The sequence below is a fragment of the Oreochromis niloticus genome, linkage group LG5 (assembly GCF_001858045.2).
Source record: "Oreochromis niloticus isolate F11D_XX linkage group LG5, O_niloticus_UMD_NMBU, whole genome shotgun sequence".
Taxonomy (NCBI): domain Eukaryota; kingdom Metazoa; phylum Chordata; class Actinopteri; order Cichliformes; family Cichlidae; genus Oreochromis; species Oreochromis niloticus.
The window spans coordinates 17,911,321-17,937,443 of NC_031970.2; the positions used below are offsets into that span (position 1 = coordinate 17,911,321).

The window sequence follows — 26,123 nt, forward strand, 5'->3', positions numbered from 1 at the left end:
GTCACAGTAAACATACATGAGGGTGGTATTGATTTTCCTACTGAAATGTTATTTGTTCTCTAACCCTGGGTGGTGGACAACATTCAGTAGCAGAGGCTATAGCAGTCTGCAGTAAAAACTCTCAATATAGCTGAGACCACACAGGAATTTTCTACACTAAAGACTACCACAGCCAGATTTACTGTAGCACTGCAGGAAAATATCTGACTGACAGGTTCAGGAGGAAAAAAAAATAATGCGCAGTCCAGAGGACAGATTAATCCATATCTGAGAAAAGTTTTGGTACAGTGCATTGATAAGGAGCTTATCCCCGTTGTTTGTGCAAGTAAAGGCACATCTGCAAAGCGTATTGATTAAGAGACTCATCTCACTCTCATTTGTTCCAACTCTAGTGGACAGTTTCAGTGCACAGCGACACTAGAGACAATGATCACTCCATCACTGCTTTATCGCTGTCACCACACAGCTACTTTGTATGCATGTCAATATTGCACAGTTTTTTTTCCCCATTTCTCCATATCTCAGCAGTCCACCTCTTATGCAAATAAATGCATAATGCTAGCAGTAAAACTGTTCCAAACCTGTAATTGTCTCAGTAAGGTCTTGAAGATAACAGGGCAAAGAGGAAATATATTTTTTGCATAATAGAGTCAAATTCCTGTTCTATTGTTATAGTAATAACTCTGTAGTATAAAGAGGATTCAAAATTGTTCCCAGGAAGTAAAAATCCTTCTGTACTTGAAAATACAGTCTTTATTTGCTAAAGCTTATGCTACAAGATAGGAAAGTCATTCGAACATGTTGAAAAATGAGTAACAAGGAAAGCGGAGCGAAAGATAAATAAGGCAGCGAAATGGAGGGCACAGAGACAGTGTGAGAAGGACGAGGTCGGAGCCACAACATGTGAAGTTGCAAACTCATTTATTATATTTCAACATTTATCTCTGTGAGAGAGAGAGCCGAGTTATCAGAAGGCCTAAATTGAAAGACATTCAAGCGTGCAGTATAGTCAGCAGGAGGAACGCTGATGACCGGACCTGCAAAAGCTCTGACTGTTCCACAGTAGCATGCTGCTCTGCATGGAAAGCCGTCTGCACGCACGCACACACCCAGACACGCACACACCTGTATTCATACATATGCACCCACAGATAGACTTTCTCAAACATTAAAATGCAAAAGCAATTAAACACAAGCCACAACTGTGCCTAAGAAGTGCCAACCTGACAGCAGGACTTTGATTATTTTAATTAGAGCAATATGGCTGACTCATCCATGAATATAACTAAAGAAAAAGGTGGCTCATTCGCCTGCTTTAACTGCGTTTAAAGAGTGTGACTATGCTTTATGCTTTGGTACGAAAGGACGAAGCACTTATGCAAATGTGTTTAGAGAGACAAACTGTGCTGGTGAGCTACTTTTGTATTATGTCTTTTATTTAATAGCTCTAACTTACTCTAATTGTAAATGTATGTGATTTAAATGTGTTTAATAAGCTGACTCCTGCAGGAGCTGGGAATTGCATTAATCTGCATGCTAAATGAGTTTGTTTGAATCCAAAACTTGTCTGGCTCAGGGAGTTTAGCTCTTGTAAGGGATTAGAACAGGGCATTAATACTAAGATCCATGAAAAGCAAAACAATGTAATATTCCTTTCTGCTTCTAAAAAATGCTGCATGTGGGCAAACTAATTACCATAGTACCATTTTACATGCCTCACAAAATGAATGTACTCCAGAGTATGTACCCAACCAGTTTCCCTGCAGAGCATGTGTTTATTATCCTCGGCGCTTAGTATTTGTAGATTGTTTGTGCCTCTAATATGACTTTGTTTGAGCTCTTTGTATGTGAAGATGCCAGAGAGAGGAGAAGAAAATGGAGACAAACACAGAGTCAAATGAGCAGAGAGGGACTAAAGTGGGAAGGGGGAGGACAAAGAGTATTTGTTGATCACCATAGCTTAAAGCTACAATCAAAGGCAGTTTGTTTACTGTGGATAACAATCACGTTGGACTGCAATTTTTCTGAGACTTAAAAACCACCTTTCATTATACGAGCCCTTGAAAGCTTAATGGTCTTTCTGCTTCTCCCTGAAGAGACGTCCTATGGCTAGACATAAAAGGTATAGAAGCTGAAGAGTACGGTGAAGAGCTCTTGCGGTGAAAATGCACAGCTAAAGATTTGAGACACCCGTTGTCTGCAGTTGCATCAGTCTGGATAAATGTACAAAATGTTTCCTACCACTTGTCCTGCTTGAATGTGTCATTTTTATGTCACTTGTGTCAAAATCCTTGAGTAGATCAACAATGACCAGATCTAAATCCTGCTAGCTAGAGCCCGTTATTATCCCACTGTTAGCAGTACTATTGTGTGTCGACTAATAGCTCTAGGATTTCAATGTAATATTGAGGTCAACAGTTTGTAAGGTCACAAACGTTAGCAGTGTTACGTAATGGAAGCACGTGGGCAATTTTCCATATGTACATGTGTGATGTAGTAGCAACAGGAGCACCGAGGTGTAGGACGTGTCCAATTATCCTAATGAAAATACAGCATATTATAAATATTTATAATGCTGAGCTGCATCCATCAAATCTTCATTAAAAGTATGATTAAAATTCTGGACATCCAGGATAAGTGTTAATTTGGAACTCTGCAAGTTTGGAAGAGAAGATAGTCCTAATATCTATCCTTTAGGAATGCCTACAGTTATTTACCTGAAGCGTCAAAGCCCACAGAAATCAGTTAATTTAAGAGCATTTTTTGATCAGCCACGTCAAAAGCCTTGAGTATATCATGAGCAGATCCAAATCCTTATTATCCTACAGTTAGCAGTGCTATTATGTGTTGACTAATGACTCCAGGATAGGTTTTCAGGGGTCAATAGTTTGTAAGGTCCCAAAAGTCACCAGTATTATGTAAAGGAAGCACATGAGCCATTTTCCATATGCGAATGCATGCTGCGTTAGTTACAGAAGCACTGAGGCGCAGGATGCACGCAATTATCCTGAGCTGTGCAAACTGTATATCTGAGTCTGTGACAGGTGTGAGTGAAATTTTGCAAACTAAAGGAGAACAATTTTGTGATGCTTGAGTGTTTCCTGTGTGACAATTACAGCTGACATGCTAATGTTCAGCGTCTTAGTTCAGTGTGTTAGCACACAAGAGTTTGCTTGAACACCACTGAGTTTGCTAAAGTTTATAGCAATCCATCAAATAGATTTTGAAATTTTTCAGCGTCAAACAAACTGAAGTGGTGGGCTGAGTGACAGATGGATCAACGCTGCCGTCCATAAAAACATAATCCAGGAAGCATTATGTTTTTCCGTTTGAATTTATGCAACATTTTCTCAGTTCAAGCTTAAAATATCATTGTAAATACATTACACTGTATGACAAATTGATTGAAACCCCTCTCTTAAGCAAAGCCCAAATCCATCCATTCATCCATTTTCTTAACTGCTTATCCAGCCAGGGTTGTGGAGGAGCTGGAGCCAATCCCAGATAACACCCTGGACAGACTGCCAGTCCATCTCATGGCTAACAAAGAGACTCTGAGAACCAGTCACACTCATATCAAGTAAAATCACCTATTAACCATGCAGACATATCTTTGGACAGTAGGATGAACACAGAGCACCTAAAGAAAGCTCAAGCATACACATAACATATAAACTCTACAAAAAAGCCCACAGGTTCAAAACCAGAAACAGCTGGCTGTGAGGCTACTGTGACAAACATCTGACCACCATGTCTCCAAAAGCCTTGCATGCTTTACAGGACATTAGGTCTGAAACGCAAATGAAAAAGTGCAAAATTTTAAGCAGAGCTCTTAAATTCTTTTTTTTTTTTTAAACAAAACATGCTATATTATGTCTCAGCCCTCTGCCGTCTGCCCTCTGCACCCTGTTCGTAGAAGGTGATAGTAAATCTGCACATGAGTTGGTGTTTTTTGCAGGTTTCATGGTGGTGAATTATTTTGCGTGGGCAGGTCGCACAAACTCGAACCTTATGGGACACGCCTGGGTGTTTTGTGGAGGTGAAGTGACGGGACTTTACTGCTGCATGTTGTCTGTCACAGACAAGAGGATTACGTTCCTGAAGATATGATGGAGCTCTGGGTGGGATTTTGAAGGGAGGACTGTGTGAGATTGATAGCTGGTGCAGTTCCTTGTGCAAGCAGTTGCTTTGCTTTAGCTTTCAGGAGCAGCTTCTCCTACTGTACATGTAGAGAAATGATCGGCGAACAGTGAGGCTCAATGAAAACACAAACTGCTCTGTAACTCTACTTTTTGAATATCTGATAACTTCCAGATGAGTTTATATCATGATTTTAAATAATGAGGAGTAATCCTCATTTTAACCAGCATGTGACACTGAGGCCAATCTCTGTGTTTTTTGAGGGGGGTGTAAACTCTGCAAGAAAATTATTTTTAATGTCACTAGTACATGTCAGTGCTGCAGTAGTGTCTGGTCTGGGATTTTCAGAATTAGAATGCCTTTTCTTGTTATTGTATTATAAAATGAAGGGAAATTGCGGTGCTGCTTCTGCAGGTAATGATTGAAAAAATAAATAACACACAGTATAAAAAAATAAACCATTCACACAAACAAAGATAATATATAATTATCAATATAAGGGAGTCAAGAATTAAATAGAAGGTGCCACGGTGCATTATTGCAATCCTGATTGATTTAGGACAGTAACTGCGCTTGAATAAAAACTGCTCTTTAATCTGTTTGCTCTTGTTTTGATGGACCTGTGGGATCTACCAGGGGGCAAAGGGACAAACAGCAAGTGTCCAGGGTGACAACGGTCTCTAGTGATTTTACAGCTTTTGAGTGCTATCTTGCTTTTGCAATCTCTTCCAAAAAGGGAAGAGCACAGCCAATGATCTTTTGTGCAGTGTTTATTACCCTCTTATCATTTTTATCTGTCGCAGAGCATCTGACATACAACACCGTTAATCAGTACACCAGGATGCTTTCTGGGGTGAATGATAGAAGACCACCAGCAGTTTCTCTTCTGCACAATTCTTCTTCAGCAACCTCAGGAAGTGAGGGTGCTCCGGAGCCTTCTTCACTGCAGCTGTAGTGTTAGCAGACCAGGCGAGGTTGTCAGAAATGAAGGTAATTTAAAATCATAGGACCCTCTCTACAGAGTCTCCACTGATGATCAGCGGGTGAGGGGCTGTGGTCTTCTTTAAGACTATGATGATTTCTTTTGTCTTCAGATTGTCAGATTGTGTGCCGAGCACCAGATGACCAGTTCTTGTAGGCAAACTCATCTCCTCCTGATATGAGTCCCGCCAGTGTCATGTCATTAGCGAACTTAGTAGTTGTGTTAGTGGGGTGGGTGGATGTGCAGTTGTACAGTAGCGGCCTAGGCGCACAGCCCTGTGGAGAGCCAGGGTGGAAGAGTTATATGGTCGCTGGGCATAATTTGTGGATGTAAATTGATCATGATGTAATAATTCCTGTCTGACATAGATAAGAACCTTTGGGACCCCAAGATATACATCTGTGCCAAGTTTGATTTTTTGGCTCCCGATTGTGTAGGGGGGAGTTTGTGAGCAAACAAACAGAGTTCATGGATCGTAAGATTTTAGTCCATTTTCCTGGGAAATCAAGATATTGCTTAATTTTCCTACATGTTTATTCATTGAGATCAGCAGGGAGCAAGTTGGTCTTAAAAAAAAAACTAAAGTAATTAACTGTTTGGAGAAATGTTGGCCATTTAGAGCAACTGTTCTCAAACTGGTGCTTTTCAAAACAGCTTTACTCCAAATCAATCCTCGATATTTTGCTGGAAACCTGCTGAGCCTCATTTTCTACTGTGTAATGACTTCAAGCATTCAACCACAATACCTCAAAATAAAAGAAATACTCACATAATTTTTATGACTGTCATTGTTTGCTACCATGCCAAGGAGAAGATACTTTCAGCATTTCTTGGAATGTTTCATTTATCAAAAATCTTCTACTTCTCTGTCGTACTTCTGCATTGCACAAAAACAAACAAACATGTAGCCACACATTGGCCTCATAGAGCAACATTTATTGTTGTTTTCTAAAGAACCTGCCTGGCATCTTATGTCATGGTTGCAAGAGGACAAGCATCGTATTAAAGTATCTTCTGTGGAGTTCATTAAAATACCATCTGCTGCTAAAAAAACTGCAGATATTCATGACAGAGTGGGATAGTTCTCCAGAGAACTGTAAAACAACTAAAAAAAAAGGGATTCAGTAATCTGGCAACAGCGGTATTAGACGATGTATGATTATGCATGCTGATGGGCTTTTAGTTTAGATCCCTGGAAACATGTTCTAACCAAAACAGTCAAACAATAAGTGGAGCATCCAGGCAGAGCAGAGCAGCCAGCAGCCACACACTAACAAATGTATAGATGTGAAACTGTAGCAGAACGTAAGAGGATTCCGAGCAGAAGTCGAGGAGAGCCATCGTAATCGTCCTCATGAATACTAACAAGACCGGAAAAGAGCAGAATAGCACATTAAGAACATGATTCATTATGTACACAGCACAATCAAACCAACTGCTCCCATTTTAGTAATAGGCTTATTGGAACATATCGAAATTGGGTTTTCATTATGAGCATTTATGTTTGACATTTCTGATCCTATTTCCTGCTTTTACACTTCACCGTGCTCCCGCAGTTAATCTTTCCATTTAAATGTTTGCGCCTGTTTATGAATCTAACACATCCTCTTCTTCCCAGGAAGCGATGATATGCAGCAGAGAAGTGTTAATATACGAGCAATATGGTAAACTGAGAGTAAATCATATGGATTAGAGCTAAGTAAAGCATAATATACAGTACCATGCATTCAGGGCAAAAAAATAAACAAATTTAAATACAGTAAATATGAGAGATACCACATACTGAATCCTCCAGGTCTTCATTTAAGTTTCACTATAAGGTGGGAGTTATATCACATGTGTAGATTTTCCTGCTGGCTGTCATGCACTAAATGTACTGGCTAAACATGACGTCTCTTTTGCTCTCATCTTTACTTGATGAAACTGAGTAATAGCAATAGCCACAAAGAGAATATACAGGAGCTGGACAGAGAAGCTGGTTTATTTTGCATTATTGGAAAGAAGAACGTTAAACAACTTTCCTCAACCAACACGAAAACGCTCTTAACAAACCATTTAGTCTAATAGCCAAATGCTTGTCCTGTTGCTCATTACCATTCTATTTCCAGAATAAGTGACTCACCAATATGATTTTTTTTGTTTTTTGTTTGTTCTGCAGTGAAATTTGACAAACGAAATGCAGACTGACCAGAAAAAATTAAGACTGATCATTTACCAACCCAATTCTTAAAACATTGGGACACTGTGCAAAATGTAAATAAAAACAGAATGCGATCATTTGCAAGAAACCTGTATTTCATTCAAAACACAGAAAAAAATATATCTATCTATAATACTTCAAATATGACATTTTACTGTCTCAGAAAAGTTGGAACAGGAGAAAATCTAGAGGAATCTCTGTGTGCAAGGGACAAAGCTGAAAATGAATATTGGATGCTTGTGATCTTCAGGCCCTCAGGTGGCACTGCATTTAAAACAGTCAGGATTCTGTCATGGAAATCACTGCATGGATGCAGGAACACTTCCAGAAATCCACAAATGCAGGTTAAACGTCTAAAGAAGCTCATTTAAAAAGTACTGAGGCAAATTTGAAAACTGTTCTATGGTCAGACAGATCAATTCTCAAATTCATTTTGGAATGAAACAGACGTCAGGTCTGAGGAGCGGTACCATCCAGCTTGTTATCAGCACTCTGTTAAAAAGCCTGGAAAGCCTTGCAAGCTTGAGCTTTTTTCAATTTTACATTTTACACACAGTCCCAACTTTTTTCGAATTGGATTTGTACATTGTGTACGTCGACACATAAACAAGTCGTGATCATTACTTTTAGAAGCAGCTGTTACATGTGCACCAAAATGTGGTGCACATGTAGTATACATTTAAAATAATGGAAACAAAAAGCCATAATTTACACTTGTTCAAGTCTCGGTCAAATATTAAAAATAACTTTTCACCAATTTTCTAGGTAATAAAACTTGAAATTGTCTTATATTTCTTTTTCTATTTACTGATTTCCAATTAACTGAAAAGTCTGGCCTTGAGTTATGCACCACTTGAGCATCTTAAATAAATTTTGCCTTCGTAGAATAACTAGAGTTAGCGCTCCAAGGCAGGAAGCTGAAGTCAGTTGCATTTATGGAGCCATTACAGAAAACCCAGTGTAGTCTTACAGTAGCTAATGATGGATTTTAGTGTGGGACTTTTGATGTGGTGCAGGGCGCCAGGGCAGCGAAAAGCTGAGTCACTCTGTGTAGATGAATAAGGCACTTGTAATACTGGGTAACTGAATCCTGACTACCAGTGCTGAGGTCTGGTCATCCATAACACCCAGCCTCTCCTGAGCCTGGTTTGCATTGTAGGATTACAGCCAAAGAGCCTCTCAGTTTAATTGCATTACTCCAGATTACATGACCAGATTACAAGATTGTAGGCAGCAAACGCTGAGCGCTGCATGGTTTACACGATTATCATCAGACGGGGGAAGCTTTGTTATTTAAATGATGTAATCTCATGTATTATTTTGGGGTCTGTGGATTAATTGTATTTTTTTGACAACTCCTAAAATTAGAGAAAATAAGAAAGGAAAAAAATGTCTAATTTAATTTTAGATACAGGAAAATACAGTGTCATTTTATTTTAAAAGAAGAACTGGTGCGCTAGATAAACATATAATTAAATTAATAACAATTAAAAATAAGTAAAAAGATTAACAGTTATCTTCTAGCTAATAATCATGCACATACAACACAGTACAAACAACAGTGTCCACTTTCAAGATATGTTCTTTTATAATTACTAACACACGCCTTTGCTCTGGTAGTGTTTGTCCTGTTTGTCCTGTTGGCCTTAAAAAGACAATGACATGTGTCATTTTAGCCCTTTGCTCATTGTTAGGAAACATGATTACATTATAATATGTCAAGTATAATTCATCTTTTGTGGATATAACAGAAATGTGATGGATATAAATGTGATTAAACTGTTTTTATAAAGTCGCGTTTGTGCATGAGTGCTAAAACCGGTCATTTTAGCCAGTTGCTAGGTGGTTACTAGGCAATCTAGTGACATCATAATATCTGATATAGATAAAAACATCTATACTGGGATGTACATGTGTGCTCAGTTTGGTTGCTTAATTAATGATTGTGTAGGAGGAGATGGCAGACAAAGAAACTTTATGAGATTTCATGTATTATAGTAATATATCTTTAATTTCTACTGCCTCTATTCACTAAATGCCTCATTCCGATCTATTTCTTTCTGGCTATTTCATAGCATAAAACAGACCAGCTAAAGTTGCAATGGTAAAAACAAACAAACAAAAAGGGGTTTTGGTGTACTGGTTTTAAAAAAAGGTGTCTGAAGCAGCTCTGGGCTAGATGCCCACTTGGCCTGAGTCCTCAGAGCAATTGCTTCTGGCAGGGAATCAGATAGAAAGGAGAGTCATTTATATTTCTTGCATCACCCCACAAGCTGTGGAGGCAGGGAGCATTTAAATCTTGACTAAGGTCAACAGGGAACTCACTGGCTTTGATAACAAGTATCCGATCTTTGATTCCACACACTTGTCACCGCTACAGAAATTCTGCCTCTGATGAAGGGTTTTTAAGAAGGTTAAAGTAAACATGACAACGTGGACGTCAGTGAATAACTGTGTTTAAGAGGCTGTGTTGACATGTTGGAAAGGTTGAGAAAAACAAAACAATAGGCGTACCAATGCCGCCACACGTCACATTAATGTCACCCCTCATGCCTGCCTCTGCTGTTTTCCCATGAATTATTCATGTTTCGGTTCTGTGAAGGCTACTCCGGCGCTACAAGGAAACTCACCTAAGGATGAATACGAGATAATGGACTAATGGATCAGCTTTCTTTTCTGTGAAAGAGTCAAAACAGAATAAGCTTGATGGAAGCCTCGAGAAATCTCCAGGAACTTTAAGCTTCCTGTGCTTCGCAGAGAAAGACACCAGGAGGACACGAATCTGTCTCTGCGCTCCTGCATTAGTAAGCCAATCCCAGACACTTATCCATATCAGCCAGACACAAACAACCCCTCAAAGAAAGGGCTGCAGAGAGTACAAACACTGTCTGTCACTCAAGAGGAGACTGACAGAGGGAAAGAGGCCCTTTCATATCGCCCAAACTCCCTCTGAAATTGAGGTGAACACCTTTGATCTGCAGAAAGATGCGAGTAGTGATCCGGATCTGCTTTTGTGACGGTGCTTGGGGTTTCCATAGAAACATGCGCGCCCCAAACAAGGCGGACTAAAACATCCTGAACCGCATCAGCAGATGGCTTGTAGAAAGGCTGAAGGATGACGAAGTCTCACTCTGGCATGCATCATTTCATCTGTCGGAGGCCATATTTTCATCTCAAAATATCCACAGCAAAAGTTGGATCCAGCGAATTCTACCTCCTTTACAGACCAAAATAGCATTTGTTTCACCGGATGAGAGATTACCATGTGTGTCTATTAATGTGATGGGGTTTGAGAGGAACACAGAAACGAATGTGTCTGTCTCGTGGCATTTGAAAAACAATCTGATCCGACACGCCATGTCAGGAAATTTAAATCTACGCTGTCACTTTATCCCTGCGCCGAGGTTCACCTAATCATCAGCTGTCTCGGGCCTGCTTTAAAATCTCTTCGGCACTCGGCTTCACTGTGGTCAGGTTTTGTGTACTCATTAATCTTTTTTGTTTCCCTGGTGTTTCTGTAGTGGGTAGAAATGTGGGGAGAGATGAATACCACTGAAACTGCAGCTGTTATGAAAAAAAGCAATCCCAGGACTTTGAAGTCTAGCCCACACCAGCATACAAGACCAAACACTGAAATAGATGTAAAGGATTAGGGGTGGACTTATTTCCATACAATAGCCTATTAGGAATCTCTCCACAAAGAAAGAGATGAAAGCTGTTGTTTCCTCCAACACATTCAGGTAATAACAGTGTCTTTGTGTCCAAACACAAACGAGATCTTGATAACCTATTTTTCCTGCAGCCAGTAGGAGTCAAAATGGCTGAATAGAAACAACAGACACCACAGATTCGTTTCAGTATGGAGCTACACTTTTGCTGCAGTCACTGGACTCTCTCTTTTTATTGGTCCCCTTCTTATATCTCGTGTATGTCAATATTTTATTCGTTCATTAGGTAGCAGATCTGAACTGGTCAATTTTCTCAACAGCAGCTGAGCCAAGCCTCAGCTCCTGGATAATGAATCTAGACTTATGATCTATTTTACTTACTGGGTTTGGGCCCGTATTACATCTTTAATCCTTCTCAAGTCAATAATGAATTTAAAAAAAGCTCTAACACCCATATAAGTAAGAAAAACTGCTTTGCTGCAATCAGCTGTGATTTCTGGCTCATAGTTTCAGTTACAATTCTCCAAACATGTTGCTGGGCTTTCTTTTGAAACCACCGTCACTGTGAAAATATTATGCTTCTCTGAGACCAGGAGAATTAGAGGTGGGAAAGATAAACCGGGCTGAACAACATATATTGCATTGCTGAGTATAAAAGGGTTTCTATAAATTTAAATTAGAAATATAAACATCATAGTCTAAAACATCTAAACACAAAGTAGTTGTTGGATGGATGGACAGAGTTGGACTGCACAGTGGTCCAGTGGGTAGCACTGGTGCCTCACAGTAAGCAGGTCCTGGGTTTGAATCTACCTGCCTACTGGGGCTTCTTTGTGCACTTTGCTCCCATGATGCATTGAGTATTTCTTCTTCAGTCACCTTACTCACTCGCTATGTGTTAATAGACCTCTCTGCACTGAATCATACCTGTTATTAATCTCTGTCTCTCTTCCACAGCATGTTTTTATCCTGTCTTCCTTCTCTCACCCCAACTGGTCGCAGCAGATGGCCCCGCCCCTCCCTGAGCCTGGTTCTACTGGAGGTTTCTTCCTGTTAAAAGGGAGTTTTTCCTTCCCACTTTTGCCAAAGTGCTTGCTCATAGGGGGTCATATGAATGTTGGGTTTTCTCTGTATGTATTATTGTAGGGTCTACCTTACAATATAAATCTCCTCGAGGCAACTGTTGTTGTGATTTGCCGCTGTATAAATAAAATTGAATTGAATTGTATGCTTTTACTGTACATGGGTTTTCTGGATTTTTCCGACATACTAGAGACATGAATGTTATGTCAATTCTTCTTTTTTTTTCCAGCTTCTCCCTTTAGGTGCCACCACAGCAAATCATCTGCCTCCATCTCATCCCATCACCAGCATCCTCTTGTGTCACACCAACCCACTGTATGTCCTCTGTCACGACATCCATGAATCTCCTCTGTTGTTTTCGTCCTCTTGTCCTGCCTAGTGGCTTCATCGTCAACATCTTTTGTCAAATACGTCAGTTATCTGTCCTCTGCACATGTCCAAACCATTTCAGCCTTGCCTTTTTAGCTTTGTCTCCAAATTGCCTAAGCTGAGTTCTCTTATACTAATTTCTAATCTTCTCCATTCTGGTGCCACATATCCATTCTGGAATAGCTGGCTGGAGGACTCATGCCTAATGTTGAACACCTCAAAAACTGTCTGCATGTATTTTTCAAAACGTCCCTTAAACTTGAAGCAGTCAAACATATTCCTGGATGGAGTAGAACTTGATCTAGCACCAGAATTTAAATATCTTGGGGTCATTCTAGACCCAACATTATCCTTCAAGAGTCACATAAATAAAGTGTCCCAGGTACTTAAATTTAATAATCGAAATTTTAATCATATATGTAATAATTTAAATATGAATGTTGCAAAAACTTATTTTTACTCAATGATCATCTCTCATATGGACTATTGTTTGACGTCCTGGTCACTTGCTTGTCCAACAACACTTAAAACTATTGAAAACATTTATAAAAGAAGTTTGAAACTACTTGACAAAAAACCGACTTCCCACCACCACTGTCATGTGTTAAAAAAACATAAATTACTGAACTTCAATAACTTAGTGAAACTTAAAAGAGTCTGTTTAATATATAAAGTCTTACACTCCCTTGCTCCACCACCACTAAAGCAGTTCATTAGGCATAAAGAAAGCTCAGACAGGACCACTCGAGCTACAATCCGACGAGACTTGTTTATACCTCACAGACGGACAGCATTTGGGCAGAACGTCCTCTCTGTCAAGGGTGGCCATCTGTGGAACAGTCTTCCTCAACCCATTAGAGAATGCTCGACATTCAATTTGTTTAAGGCAAAGCTTAAAAACTGGTTATGGACAAATCAAGTGTGTGATCATGTATGAGTTGTATAGTTTTAATGTTTTATTTGGGAAGAGAATGGTGTGTATGTGTAAGTTTGGTGATGGAGTTTTTATTATGAATGAATGATGAATTTTTATGAATTATGTCTATTTTTTTTTTATGTTTAAGGACAACAGATGGAAATTAGCCTTTGGCTATAATCTGGCATGTTTACATTCATGTAATTTGTTTTTACATTTATGTTCATTAGCATGCACTGTCCTAAATAAATAAATATCCAGCACTGTCTCAAACCTCCTGAGCTACAGCCACCCCTGTTTAATGGCTGAAACTTGTCAACAGGCAACTATAAATTTTAAGCTCATCCAGTCTAAGAGCATATAAATATATATTGTGGTGGTGTTTCTGTTTATCTGTTTGTCTGTTTCTCTGTTTATCGACAATTCACAAAAATATTCCTGATAAAATATTGGTCAGATTTTAATGACACTGTGCTGTAACTGTGACAGAGTGTGAGCCAGATAAGCTACTGCATCACTGACGCTCTGGTTTACAATGCAGTAGTTGTTGAGATGTTTTATCCTGGACCGGAATGTCCGGCTAGTCTGGTTAAAACTTTAACAACTCTGAGATGATTAAGTAGACAGAAATGAAGGCAATTCTAGTGATATAAATTGGCGTGAGGTTTTTTTTTAATTAGGAGTATTTTTAAAGAGGTGTATGACTGCCTGGAAATTATGGCACAATTTGTTTTACATTTGATGATAACAATAATGGAACTTGCAGTTCTCTAGTCTGAAATACCATCCTGGCCAAAACGGACCAATCAGCTATGCTTGCAAAGGCCTTAAAAATCTGTACAGACACATAGTGGGTTTTTTTCAAAGTCATTTTCTGAGTTCACACTGATGCATAAAGAAAAGCTGAGCTGGTTCACTCCTCTCTGTGGCCAGAGTGCACACCCTCAGTTGAACTGCTCATGCACAAGTCTGTACCATAGCAGCAGTTCACCCCGGCAGCGCTCTGACCGCTGCTGAGGTTGTCAGTAGCTCTGACTTTGACTGAAACTCCATAGCTGTCTGTTTGATTGTGGCTGTGGCCGTGGATCCATGTTGGTTGTCACAATCCTGGCTATGACACATGTATGCAATAAATTTACATGGTTTAGCACACTGCCGAACTTCAAGCAATATCCTTCAGCCAGCACTGCCAGACAGAGCAGCTGCAGCTTTGATCACAGCCAGTGGCTAGATATTGTGACAGCTCAGCCTTTTAAAATGAGAAATGAGCAATAAATGCACCGTGTAAAGTATCACATCATCTCTCCTCTCTGTAATGCCAAGCATTTCTCTCAACTGTTCATATGGTTCAGAGGAAATGCAAAAGTTATTGCAAGGTGATGCAAAAAATAGTCCAGAAAAAACACTGCCAGCGTTGACCTTTAAGTTTCATAAAACATTCGAGAATTTGTGCTACCCTGCACTGATTGTGCAGAGTTACAGACGTTTTGAAGAATTGTTGTGTTTGTGTATTTCCTCTGAACGGATTCGCTGTCCGAGGGTGAAGAGAGGACTTTATATGAACAGAGTGTTGTTTCTGTACATTCGTTTGTTAATTATGATGAGCACTGTCTCTTCTGCCACGCCATCATCAGGCAACTATTGTTGCCCTGCTGACTCCTCTACCAAAGCACCTAATGCAGTGCAGTGTTCCACGACATCAATTCGCAGCTTCCACACCCATTGAAATGCATTTGATTAGTCACCCCAGCACAGCAACGAGGACATAAATAATTCATCTGTGCAAATGACAAATGAGGCAATCAATTCCGGGACAGCATTCAAAGAGAAACTATTCAAATCCCCTCTAAATTAATTTTCTGCCTTTTAGTGGCCGTTGACTTGAAATCTTAATGTTGAATTTATCAGACGATGTTTTCAGCCCAACTTTCCCAGACACACGAAACCATTTGGTGTCAGAAAACATGCTCAAAAGATCTGCATAAAACAGAAAACGTCAAGGTTTCGTGACTGACGGTAAGCCTTGGAGAGTCCTTTATTCTTCCAGTTCAACAGTAAAGTCTCTGCAGAACACTGGCAGCACTAAATACTGGACATCAGAGCACGCGGGCCTGCCTGAACTCAGCAGCAGGCACTTAAAACACATGAGACCAGACGTTAAAAGAGATAGGCTGGACTAATTTCATATTCAGTCTGAAAGTGGAAAGACTGTGCTCCATGAATGCAAACTCCTCTTGATGAGCAGAGCTTTTCTACATGGGATGAGATCACACTTGACTCTGACCTCTGAGGCTCAGAGAACAAAGAAATGTGATGCATAATTTGGCCAATATTATTTTGTACATAAATTGTAACCCGAGTGATAACAGAGAGACTCCAAACTCAGTTCTGCTGTTCGGATCAAGTACATTAAATACAGAAACCGGGCTGGATAGCCTGAATTCATTATCAGATCCAGTGGTTGAAGGAAAAAGTTTGGGAGAACTGCAGAGAATTAGACAAGACAAGGGTGAACTGCATTTTGCAGTAGATTGCTTGTAGTTCAACTGGATTTATATTTGCATAGTAATACAAGTAGTTTCATTACTTTGTAGTGGGTGAAACTACAAACAACTTAATTGTTTGCTAAGCCACATTAACAGTGACCTCTGAATCATTCAAGGCACTCCAGCGTTGGATCCATGAATAAAGCCAAAGATAACATGTTTTCACAGGTATAAAACAGCATTTTTGCAACAGCTATTAGCTGAAATATTGGCATATATTTAGCACGTTGTGCATTGTGTCCTTAAAAAAAATCTTGAGGAAATAGGAACAAGGGGAGTAGAGAAGGAGTAGCAGGCCTACACTGTTAAAAACAAAAATCCTAGAAAAACAGTAATATTCCGGCAGCTGGGGCGCCAAAATAATACCATCAAATAACAGAAAATAACTTTCTCATAAAAATACGGTTATTTTCAGTAATGACAATACAGTTTGTTGCCCTAATTTTACATGGGATTTTGCCTTTTTCAAGTGCTTTTAAACATTAAATTAGGAACATTTTAATGTGATTAAACACTAAAATTACCTATAAACAAGGTCAATGAATGTGGCAATATGAATAATAATACTTAAATGTACAGAAATATACAGTTAACAGTTGGTTGATTGCATGCCCTGGGACAGACTGACAGAGGCGAGGCTGCCATATCGCACCATCGGCCCCTCTGGCCATCACCAGTAGGTGGAGGGTGAAGTGTCTTGACCAAGGACACAACGACCGAGAGTGTCGGAGCCGGGGCTCGAACCGGCAGCCTTCTGATTACAAGGCGAACTGCCAACTCTTGAGCCACGATCGCCCTAAATAGCAATAATAGTAATAATTATTTGATGTTAAAAAAGTTTATAAGAATCATTTCATATATTTTTCCATAGCATTACATTTGAATTTAACAGTTCAATCTTTCAAATAACGGACAAATATTTGTGAAATCCTGATACATTTGTGAATGTATTTTAACAATCTAAATATGCATATGTACAGACAAATACATTTAAAAAACAAGAAAATTATGTTTTATTACATTACAGTGATTTTACGTTAATCTACATTTGAAATGTGAAATCACAGTCTATTTATGTAAATTTAATGATATTCTAGAAGAACAGAACAAAACTGTAAAATACAGGGAGAGCTTTGCCATGCTTACAAGATTACTATTATGCCGCACAACTGAAACCCCTGGTAAACTGGTGTTCCCCAAATTATGAAGCTAAATGGAAAACCATGGAAATTACTCAATTAGACATCCCATTACAGTCTCTATTAGGAAATAAAAACCAAGCTGAAAAATTTTACAAAAATTTGAATCATTTGACCCGGTTCACCCTGAAACTATGGTTCAGGGTAGTGAGGAAACTACAAATAGAAAAACAGGCTAGGACCTTGAATTGGATAGCTTATGACCCGGAATTTGTGCCTGCCAGGCTGGATGGGACCTTTAAACAGTGGACTCTGAGAGGAATTACTTCTTTTTGTTCACTAGCAACAAACGGGGGATTTCAAAGCTATAAAAGTATTTCAGATACATACGGATTGGCAAAGCATGACTTCTATACATACTTGCAAGTTAGAGACTATTACAACAAGACGTCACTATTCAGAGATGAAAACGAATACAACCTAATTCATATCTTTCAAGATGCATACAAAAAAAGGACTCTAAAAAGTTGGTCTCAAAGCTATACAGAAGTATACAAGCCTCTAAAAACCACTCTACATTGTATATTAAGCAAAACTGGGAGAGGGAATCAGGCTCACAAATATCAGAGGACAGCTGGTTGGGAATATGTGAGTCTCAGGCTACCTCTGCAAATTCAAGGTCCTTAAGAGAGTTTGGTTGAAAAAATGTTGTGAGATTTTTTATCACTCCTAAACTCACAGCTCGGCAAACAGGCTCACAGAGCCAGGGCCTATGTTGGAGAGGTTGTGGTACCCCCATGGCAAACCATTTTCATGTCTTCTGGGCCTGCCCAAGAGTCCAGCCATATTGGGGGGAGGTGGCCATTGAGATAAACAAAATAATCGGGATAAAAATAGACTATTCATTTGATACTTTGTATCTTGGCAATTTACCTAAGGCGCTTCCACATAAAGATAATTATTTATTGAAAATACTTTTGGCTAGCAGCAGAAAGGCCATAACCTGAAGATGGCTAAAGGCAGACCCTCCAACTCTGGCCCAGTGGCATGGGATAGTGAAAGAAATTTTTGGAATGGAGAGACTTACCTTTGTCCTTATACTTGAGCTTGAGAAATTCAAGAAGCTCTGGGAAAAATGGATTGTGTATTCCCTTTGTACTGAATAATTAAATATTACCATGATGTAAGTAGATACTAATGTTGAGACTGTGTACGTCTTCCATGCTGACCTAATGTTTTGTATTCTCATACTGTAAATTAATAAATAAAAAGTTATAAAAAAAACTGTAAAATACATAGTAAAATACTTTTATATTAGGACTTTTTCTTACAGTGTAAGAAAAAAACTACAGCTGATGAAAAGCATGAAAGTCATGTCCTCGAGAAACTGATAAAAAGAATCCAGCAAAAATCTGACATCTTGGGATCGTCTTGACAGAGAACAGAAGAAAAGGCGGCCAACATCCAAAGAAGAGCCTTCAAGAAGCCTGGAGAACTATTACTGAAGACTAAAAGAAATTAGAAGAAAGCTGCTTAAGTGAGATCAGGCTGTGTGAAAGAAAAAAAGGAGGTCACATCAAATATTGATTTTTCAAGTTTGTTAGAATGGTGCCTTATATACTGTATTTCTATGGATGTTTGTAAGTATTGCTGCACGTATTTTCCATTTTCCTAGTTAAATATAAAGAAATGGGACGTGGCTCAAGACTTATGCACAAAAAGTTTGGACTTGGTAGCCTTTATCATTAATTAGCTACAGCTGCACTTGTGTTGAGTTTTGCATGTTCTCTCCTGACACTCTGGCTTCCTCACACAGTCCAAAGACATGCTTGTTAGTTTAACTAGTGGTTCTAAATTACCCAAAGATTCAAAAGTGAGAATGAATGGCTGCATGTCTCTCTGTGTTGGCTCTATATGACAGACTGGTGATCACGCCCTATGACAGCTACGACAGGCTACAGCTCCCCAGCGACTGTGAACTGGATGTGTGGTTAAGAAAATGGATGTGTGGCAACTGCTGAAACACATTTGTTGCATTAACTGGTGAAGCAGAGCTATGACAGAGTGTGAATGAGAAATCTGACACTGAAATGTTTTTTTTCACTCCTAATTAACAAAAAGGTGCTTTAGAAAAAGTATGAGTTGTTGAGCTTCATCAGCTTCAAATCCAGATATTTCACAAGCCTCAACAGAGACGCCTAAATCTATTAACGCTGCCTAGTGTACTGTAACACTACATTTTACCACAAACAGACAACAATGCAACGATGTGTTTTTCCTAAGATTTGAGCCGTCTGTGTCAGTTTTTTGGTTTGTTTGTTCATTTTTTGCTCTTTATTCCAGATTTTTCTAGAGCTGTGTCACCCAGCAGTCACATTTTTTCAGCTGTCAGCATCTTCTCGATACTTTTTAGGGGTCTTGCATTGTGGAGTAGAATTGTCATTTGACAGAATATTTTGAAATAAAACATAGCGCGTATATAATATCTATTTCGAGGCATGGCTTGAGCTCTAACCTTTAAATAAACAAACATACAGCCGTAGCAACTGCCAGCATCCCCTGGTGATATTTTTTTGTCCTCTTGACAGTTCAGAGTAACAGGCCTCCAGCTGACAGGGGCCTCCATTTGACACTCCACTGAAGAAAAAAACCAAAAAAAAAAACAGGGAACATGTAAAGGCTGTGGGTGTAGCGTCTGACTAACAAGGCCAAAAGGCAGAGAAATCTGTCATGATGACTGGTGTCTGAGTGCCCCACTTAACATTGAACTACCGGCAAACTTTTTTTTCCAAGTACAACTTCTTGGAGAGATAATCGGTACTCCATCCACAGGTGAGTTTCCTACTCATCCATCACCTCCCAGTGGTATATTCCTGAGTTAAAAAAAAGGAAAAAAAAGAACAGACTGCAGGCTAACAATCTTTCACTCCAGCTTGCATACCACCGAGCTGAGGCGAGAGCAATGGCCTTTTACTGAATTACCTTCCATTTAATCAATGACACTATGTCTGAGAAAATATCTCCAGGAGAATGGCAGGGGGACTCCTTATCCATCCTGCAGTGGCACTAATAGATAACACAAATCCATCACCGTGTCAAGATTTATCAGAATGTAAAAGGTATATAAATAAAAGGCTGAATGGGAGCAGCATCGTATGGATGAATTATCTCTGAAGCAGAGCAGAGAGAGGATGAAACTTTTAAAAGGAAATTATGCCACATCGCATATTTCGCTTTAGCCTAAAGACTTAGTGCAACTCTAAAGAAGAAGAAGCCAAAAATGAGGATTAAGAAGGAAAAAAAACACTCCCTGGTTCGACTGTACATTGTTCACAGCATTGCTGAGGTTGGCAAAGTTTTCACAGCGTTGGCCTGGTTGTGCTAAGGGCAAGGACGAGGATGAAAAGGCTCTGCAGTCACCCTGAACGGATTTCACACTAACATGTCGGAAACAGAGGCGCCTTTTCTCTTTGACGAGAACGTATGCAGGTATGAAAGAGTGAGAGGAAAAATTTTATTAATCTAAACCTGCAAACTAAAGTGAAATCTTTGAAATCTTTTTTTTTTTAAATAAAGAGGTCACGAATGTTTAATTTCTTCTGTATATGAAACTAATGATAAATCCTCAGTTGAGGAAACGTTAATTTATTTATTGGTTGCCATAAAAAAAGGTTAATACTATAATTCTCTGCATAGATTTAAAAAATAACAAAATTTCGACAAGGAGCTGAAAGATTTTAAAAGTTCTGGTAAAGGAACTTTAACAACTGTCACGTGACCAAGTATTGGTGTTTCTGACTGTGTAATTATATTATTTGATGATTGTTGTTTATATTTTTGGTTTTCTGTAGTTCCTAGTGATTGTAGTCTTTCCTCCCTTAGTAGTTATCTTAGCCTGTGTTCCCATGTCTACTCTATGCTTTTCCTGTATCCCACGTTTCGTGTCTAGTCACCCTTGTTGCTATGTTCCCCGGGTCTCCCCAGTTGCTGTGTTAAGCTTGTGTGTCCTGAGTCAGTTTGTTTCCTGTTTTATTTTGATAGTCCTTATCCAACGTCAGTGTATCTAGTTTTGCCTTCCCTCATTTCATTATGTCTGATTTGTCCAAGCTGTGTTTCGAACTGTTCCCTGTCTGCTCATATTCCTGCCTGTGTGTTTTAGTTCTCAGTCTTTCCCTGCTTGTTGTCGTGTCGTACATGCTCTCCGTACTGTGTTTTCTCCTCTCGTGTTCCTGAGAATATTCTAGCTCCCAGTCCTTTGATTTGTTTTTGTAAAAGTCTATTTCTTACAAACAGTTTTTCCCAGCAATAAAGCTTCGCTTTAAGTTTAACTTTCAGTTTCTGAGTCCTGCATTTGGGTCCTTCATCTTGGCTGGCATACAGCACTCAACATGACAAAAATGTCCTGTTGACTGTTTCCTTGAAACTTTGTTTTTGTGGTCAGATTCTGGCTAACACATAATCAAAGATTGGAAAGGGTGCTTAAATTTGATGCTTAGTTTTCTATTATTAAAAAGAAATTCTATTGCCAATGTTTTATGGATATAAATATTCTGACCCCGGCCACTTTGATATGGTACACCTTGCTAATACCAGGCTGTACCTCCTTTTACCATCAAAAAAAGTCTTCATAGCATAGAGTCAACAGTATGCTGGACACATTCCTCAGAGATTGTACCTGGCACAGTGTATCTTTGGGTATGACAATAATAAAAACTTTATTCATTCAATCATTCATCTGTCTGCCTGTGGAACCTACTGAACCTGAGCAGGTAAACGTCCGTGTGAGACGGTTTTGGTTTGTAAAAGAAAATTGGCTCATTGTTACCTGTAACCAGTTATCTGTCCCAGCAGTGTTATCTTTCCACAGCACTGAAGAATAATTTTAGTTTCTTTTGAGGATTTTGATCGGACAGGTGTCCACAAAACGATGTGTTTGACTTTAAGAGAAGAAGGAAGTTGTACCTGAGCATCCATGAGCAAGTGTCTCATCAGAGTCATGGACTTCCTCAAGGTATCCCTCTCTCCCGGCATGAAGGCCTCATCCTCATCAGTCAGGCTACAAGGTCGAGTAACCATGAACTGAGCAATCTGGTCATTCAGGCTGTTCAGAGACTGGACGGCTGCAAAAGAAGTTTAAAACAAATGTTGAAAATTCATACCACATGAAAACACTACAAATGATTTTTCTGCTCCTCTCATGTAGGTCAAGAATCTCCTGAGTGTCTTGACAAGCTTGTTTGCATGCTCTCTCTCTAGTGGGATTTTCTGGATCAGACGTGTGTGATCTGAGACACTTCCTTCATCTATACGGCCACGGCTCTACTGTTCTCTTCAGAATAATCCCTCTTTTGCAGTAAAGGGGCATCATTAGGTTAAATCCATAACCAAGACAGGGACTCACATAGAGCCCATTACATAATCCATTCACCAGGGTTTTGTCAATTAGAAACAATGGCAATACAGCGGTTGCTTCACAGAGCTCTTTGGTCAGACCCTGTGGGTGGTAATAAAGAAAAGTATGATGAACACTGACTTTTCACTGAGACGGCCGTGTAAATCTAAGGCCAGCTGAGTGATAGATTACTTTTTCAGATGAACACTAGAAAGAGGAACCATTGTTGTACAAGGCTTCCTCCTCAGACTGTTATTAAGCAGTTATTCATGTATCTGCTGTTTATATTTTACAGACTCATACGCGTTGATCAAACCAAGAATTTTATTTAAAATTGTAGCCATTTTTATGCTCTTCAGATGATGTTGGTGTTTTTACGTCTTATCCTGTCTAGTCTTGTCTCTGTGTTCCCCTTTCTGTCTTTGTGTCAAGTCTGCATTTTTTTCTGTGTTCTGTTTGTTTGGTTCCTGTTTTATTTTGACATTCTCCAATCTCGTGTGCGCTATGGTCAGTTTTGCTTCTGCTCTTTGTGTCGTCCTTTATGCTGTGCTTCTGCTTCTTCCATAGTACCAAGTAAGTTCCTTGGCCTTGCCTTCTCTGTGTTTGTTGCATTTTGTAAAGCTGTTTTCAGTTTATTCCTCATTTTCCCGAGTCGTTTTGGGTCCAACTCATTTCTGCCACACAGCCAACCTTGAAAGAAACACCCTTCAACCATGTTTTGAATGATGATTTTGCATTGTTTGTCCACCAGAGGGCACTCTGCAAATTTCCTGTTGGCAGCAAGTGTTTGGAACGGGACAAACAACAACAGCTGATCTCAACAGAACAAGTAGCTGTTTACAAAAATTACTTTTTGTGATAAATGAGATCATTTTTAAACTGTATTGTTGTATTATCTCAATAAATACTGACTCATAAATAAAAGCACATAACAAATGTTAGGGTAACCTGTTTATCCTTCATGTGTCTGAAATAAAAAAAATATTGTCCGACATATCCGACATATTTTTAATCACGAATATTGGTAATGAAAAACTCTGTATGGGCTGGGCAATGCTTAGAGGAATATGACTGTTAGTCTGTCTGATCAACTTAATCTTGTACATTCAATTTATGAATATCGGGAAAAAGGAAAATGGTAAGCTTCGATTAACTAAAATCATCATTTAGCTCTATTTCTTGATTACCTACATGGTCAAAGACTACATCATTTTCTTATTCTTCCTTTTTTTCTTATGCTTCTCACTATTCTTCAGTTAACCGGTTCAGTTCTGGTATTTTACTGTGACTGACAAACAAAAAAGCTGCCAGAAATTCTGATTTACATTTTATGACATTTTATGAACAAGACAATTAATCACTTGATTGCATGATAATCAAAATAATCACTACTTTCAGGCCTAATTGTAATTTTCTGTCAGTGAACCAACAGAATAATCAACTAATGAGTTTTTACACACTGCGTAGAAATGTGAAACCATCGGGACTCCGAGTCGAGCATCGCTTTCTCTCTCATCCACACACCACTGAGCAGGCTAAGAGGTCAATCTGGGCATGACTGACAGAGCGACTGAGGCAACGTGTGACTCTCTGATGACAGTCAAGGTCGACTTTTCAACAGAACGATCAAAGATTTATGGCCACACCTTCCAGCCTTGTCTTGAACTGTGGAAGCATAGCAAAGAGAGGCATGTTTACGAGCACACAGCAGCCCTGCAGGCAACGCGGCGTACATCAAATGAGAACGGGATGGGTGGGTGCAGGGGAGAAATAAAATGTTTATGGCAGAGGTTGATGACTGGATTCTAATTTCACATTCAACATTTACAAGGTGTACCTCTCTGCCCCAAAGATGGCCAAACACGCTGGGTAATGGCATGCTGCTGCTGAAAATGACATGCTGTCAAAATGGGATGCAGACACACCCTCTTCCCCTCTCTACTCCGCTTTCAATTTTTATTCAGCACATTCTAGCGCACACTGTGATAGATGATGGAGGAGACAGGTGGTTTTCTACGTTACTTTGATGAGACTGAATACGTCAACATACCACATCTCATTCGAAATGCCACAGGTTTTGGCCAAAGGCATAAAGAATCAGAGAGAAATGATATTAACAAAAAAAGGCACAAAAAACACCAAGAAATATTGAATTTGAGATTTGTTCAGCCATTTGTAATAACTTATTGCCTCTCCCTTGTGAAATTACAAACGGCTGAATCTCATCTCCAGGCTGCTGACACCCTTGATCAATGCTTCTGACAGTGTTTCAGCTCTGAGATGTACCTCTGAAAGTCTCTAACACTTCCACCTTTAATATTCTTATTGAAGCAAACCAGACAAGGCAGCAGCATATACACAAGAGCGCACCCCAGTCCTCTGCCAAGAATATGTAAGTGAGTCAATGCCAAGCCCTGTTTTCACATTGCTGATTGGATTCAATAGCAAGTGTAAGTATTCAGCATGGCCAGGCGAAGCCGAGCGTTTGTGAATATTTAAATAACGCAAAAAAGATATCTGAAGAGGAATCTTAATGATGAAAAAATTAGAGTTTATTGAGAAATGTCCATTCTGTTATCAGTCTGGGCTCAAAGAAAACATTTTTGTCCTTGTTAAGCACTTTTTCACTTATCTTTGTAGATAAATTAAAAGAAATGTTGTGATGCTTTGTCAAATCTAAATAAAAATAAAATGAGATGATTTGCAAATCTCATAAAACCATTTGAATTTCACACCAGATCATAGAAAACACATCAAATGTTTAAATGGAGAAAATGTACCATACAGGAGGAAAAACAAAAAATGGAACAGGGCCATGTTTACCAGTCTGTAGCATCTCATCTTCTTTTAACAACAGTCTGTTAACATCTGTGAACTGAGGAGAGCAGCTGTTGGACTTTGGGGAGAGTAATGTTGTCCCATTATTCTTCATTTCATGATAGGCCAAATGTTTTCAGTTGGTTAAGGGACTGGAGTGCAGGCAGACTGGTTCAGCACCTAGACTCCTTGTGCAGGGTCTTGCATATTTCAGCAAAATTGTGTTGTTGAAATATGCAAGACCTTTCCCAAAAAAGAGACCTGGATGGGAGCATGTGTTTCTCTGAAACCTGTATATACCGTCCAGTATTGACATTTCTTTCCAGATGTGTAGGGTGCCAAGTTTAGGCAATTTTAGGCATTAACATACCCCATATCATCAGGAGACATGCAGTCTTTTGAACTGAGAGCTAATAACAAGCTGAACGGTCCATATCCTCTCTAGTCTGGAGGACACAGTGTCCAGGTTTTCCAGACCAATTAACCTAATTATTTACAAAATGTTCCTCCAGCTGTTTCTTTTTAGCACCAGTTACTTTTCCAGCCTTTTGCTGGGACGTGTTGCTGCCATCAAATTCCAAATTCATTTTTCATGAAGTAGAAAAATATCTTAGTTTAAACATTTGATATGTTTTCTACATTCTATTATGGATCTGTTTTAATTACATTTTACACAGTGTGCTACCTTAAAGGTTGTAATATCCAAAATATTAGGCAAAATACTATTATTTTCCCAAGTATTAATTGCTGTTTATTTATTAATCCTAATTTTTTCCCTGTTTCTTCTCATTTTTTTATGTTTTTTGGTTCATTTTTATTTTTTAATTTCTATTTTCTTAAATGTCTTCTGTTTCCACATGCAGATGATATG

At 39.1% G+C, this 26,123-nt stretch overlaps 1 protein-coding gene across 8 annotated transcripts in view; it reads right to left on the reverse strand.

Annotated features, from left to right (window-relative positions):
• Positions 1-26,123, reverse strand: part of kaznb (kazrin, periplakin interacting protein b) — a 145,342-nt gene that overhangs the window by 87,896 nt on the left and 31,323 nt on the right. For all 8 annotated transcript variants that reach the window (XR_003220117.1, XR_003220116.1, XR_003220118.1 and 5 more), the window contains exon 3: positions 22,006-22,163. Coding sequence is in view for 5 of the 8 variants with exons in the window: in XM_019359251.2 (XP_019214796.2) it covers positions 22,006-22,163 (158 nt within the window). In the remaining 3 variants the exon portion in view is untranslated. The remainder of the gene's footprint in view (positions 1-22,005; positions 22,164-26,123) is intronic.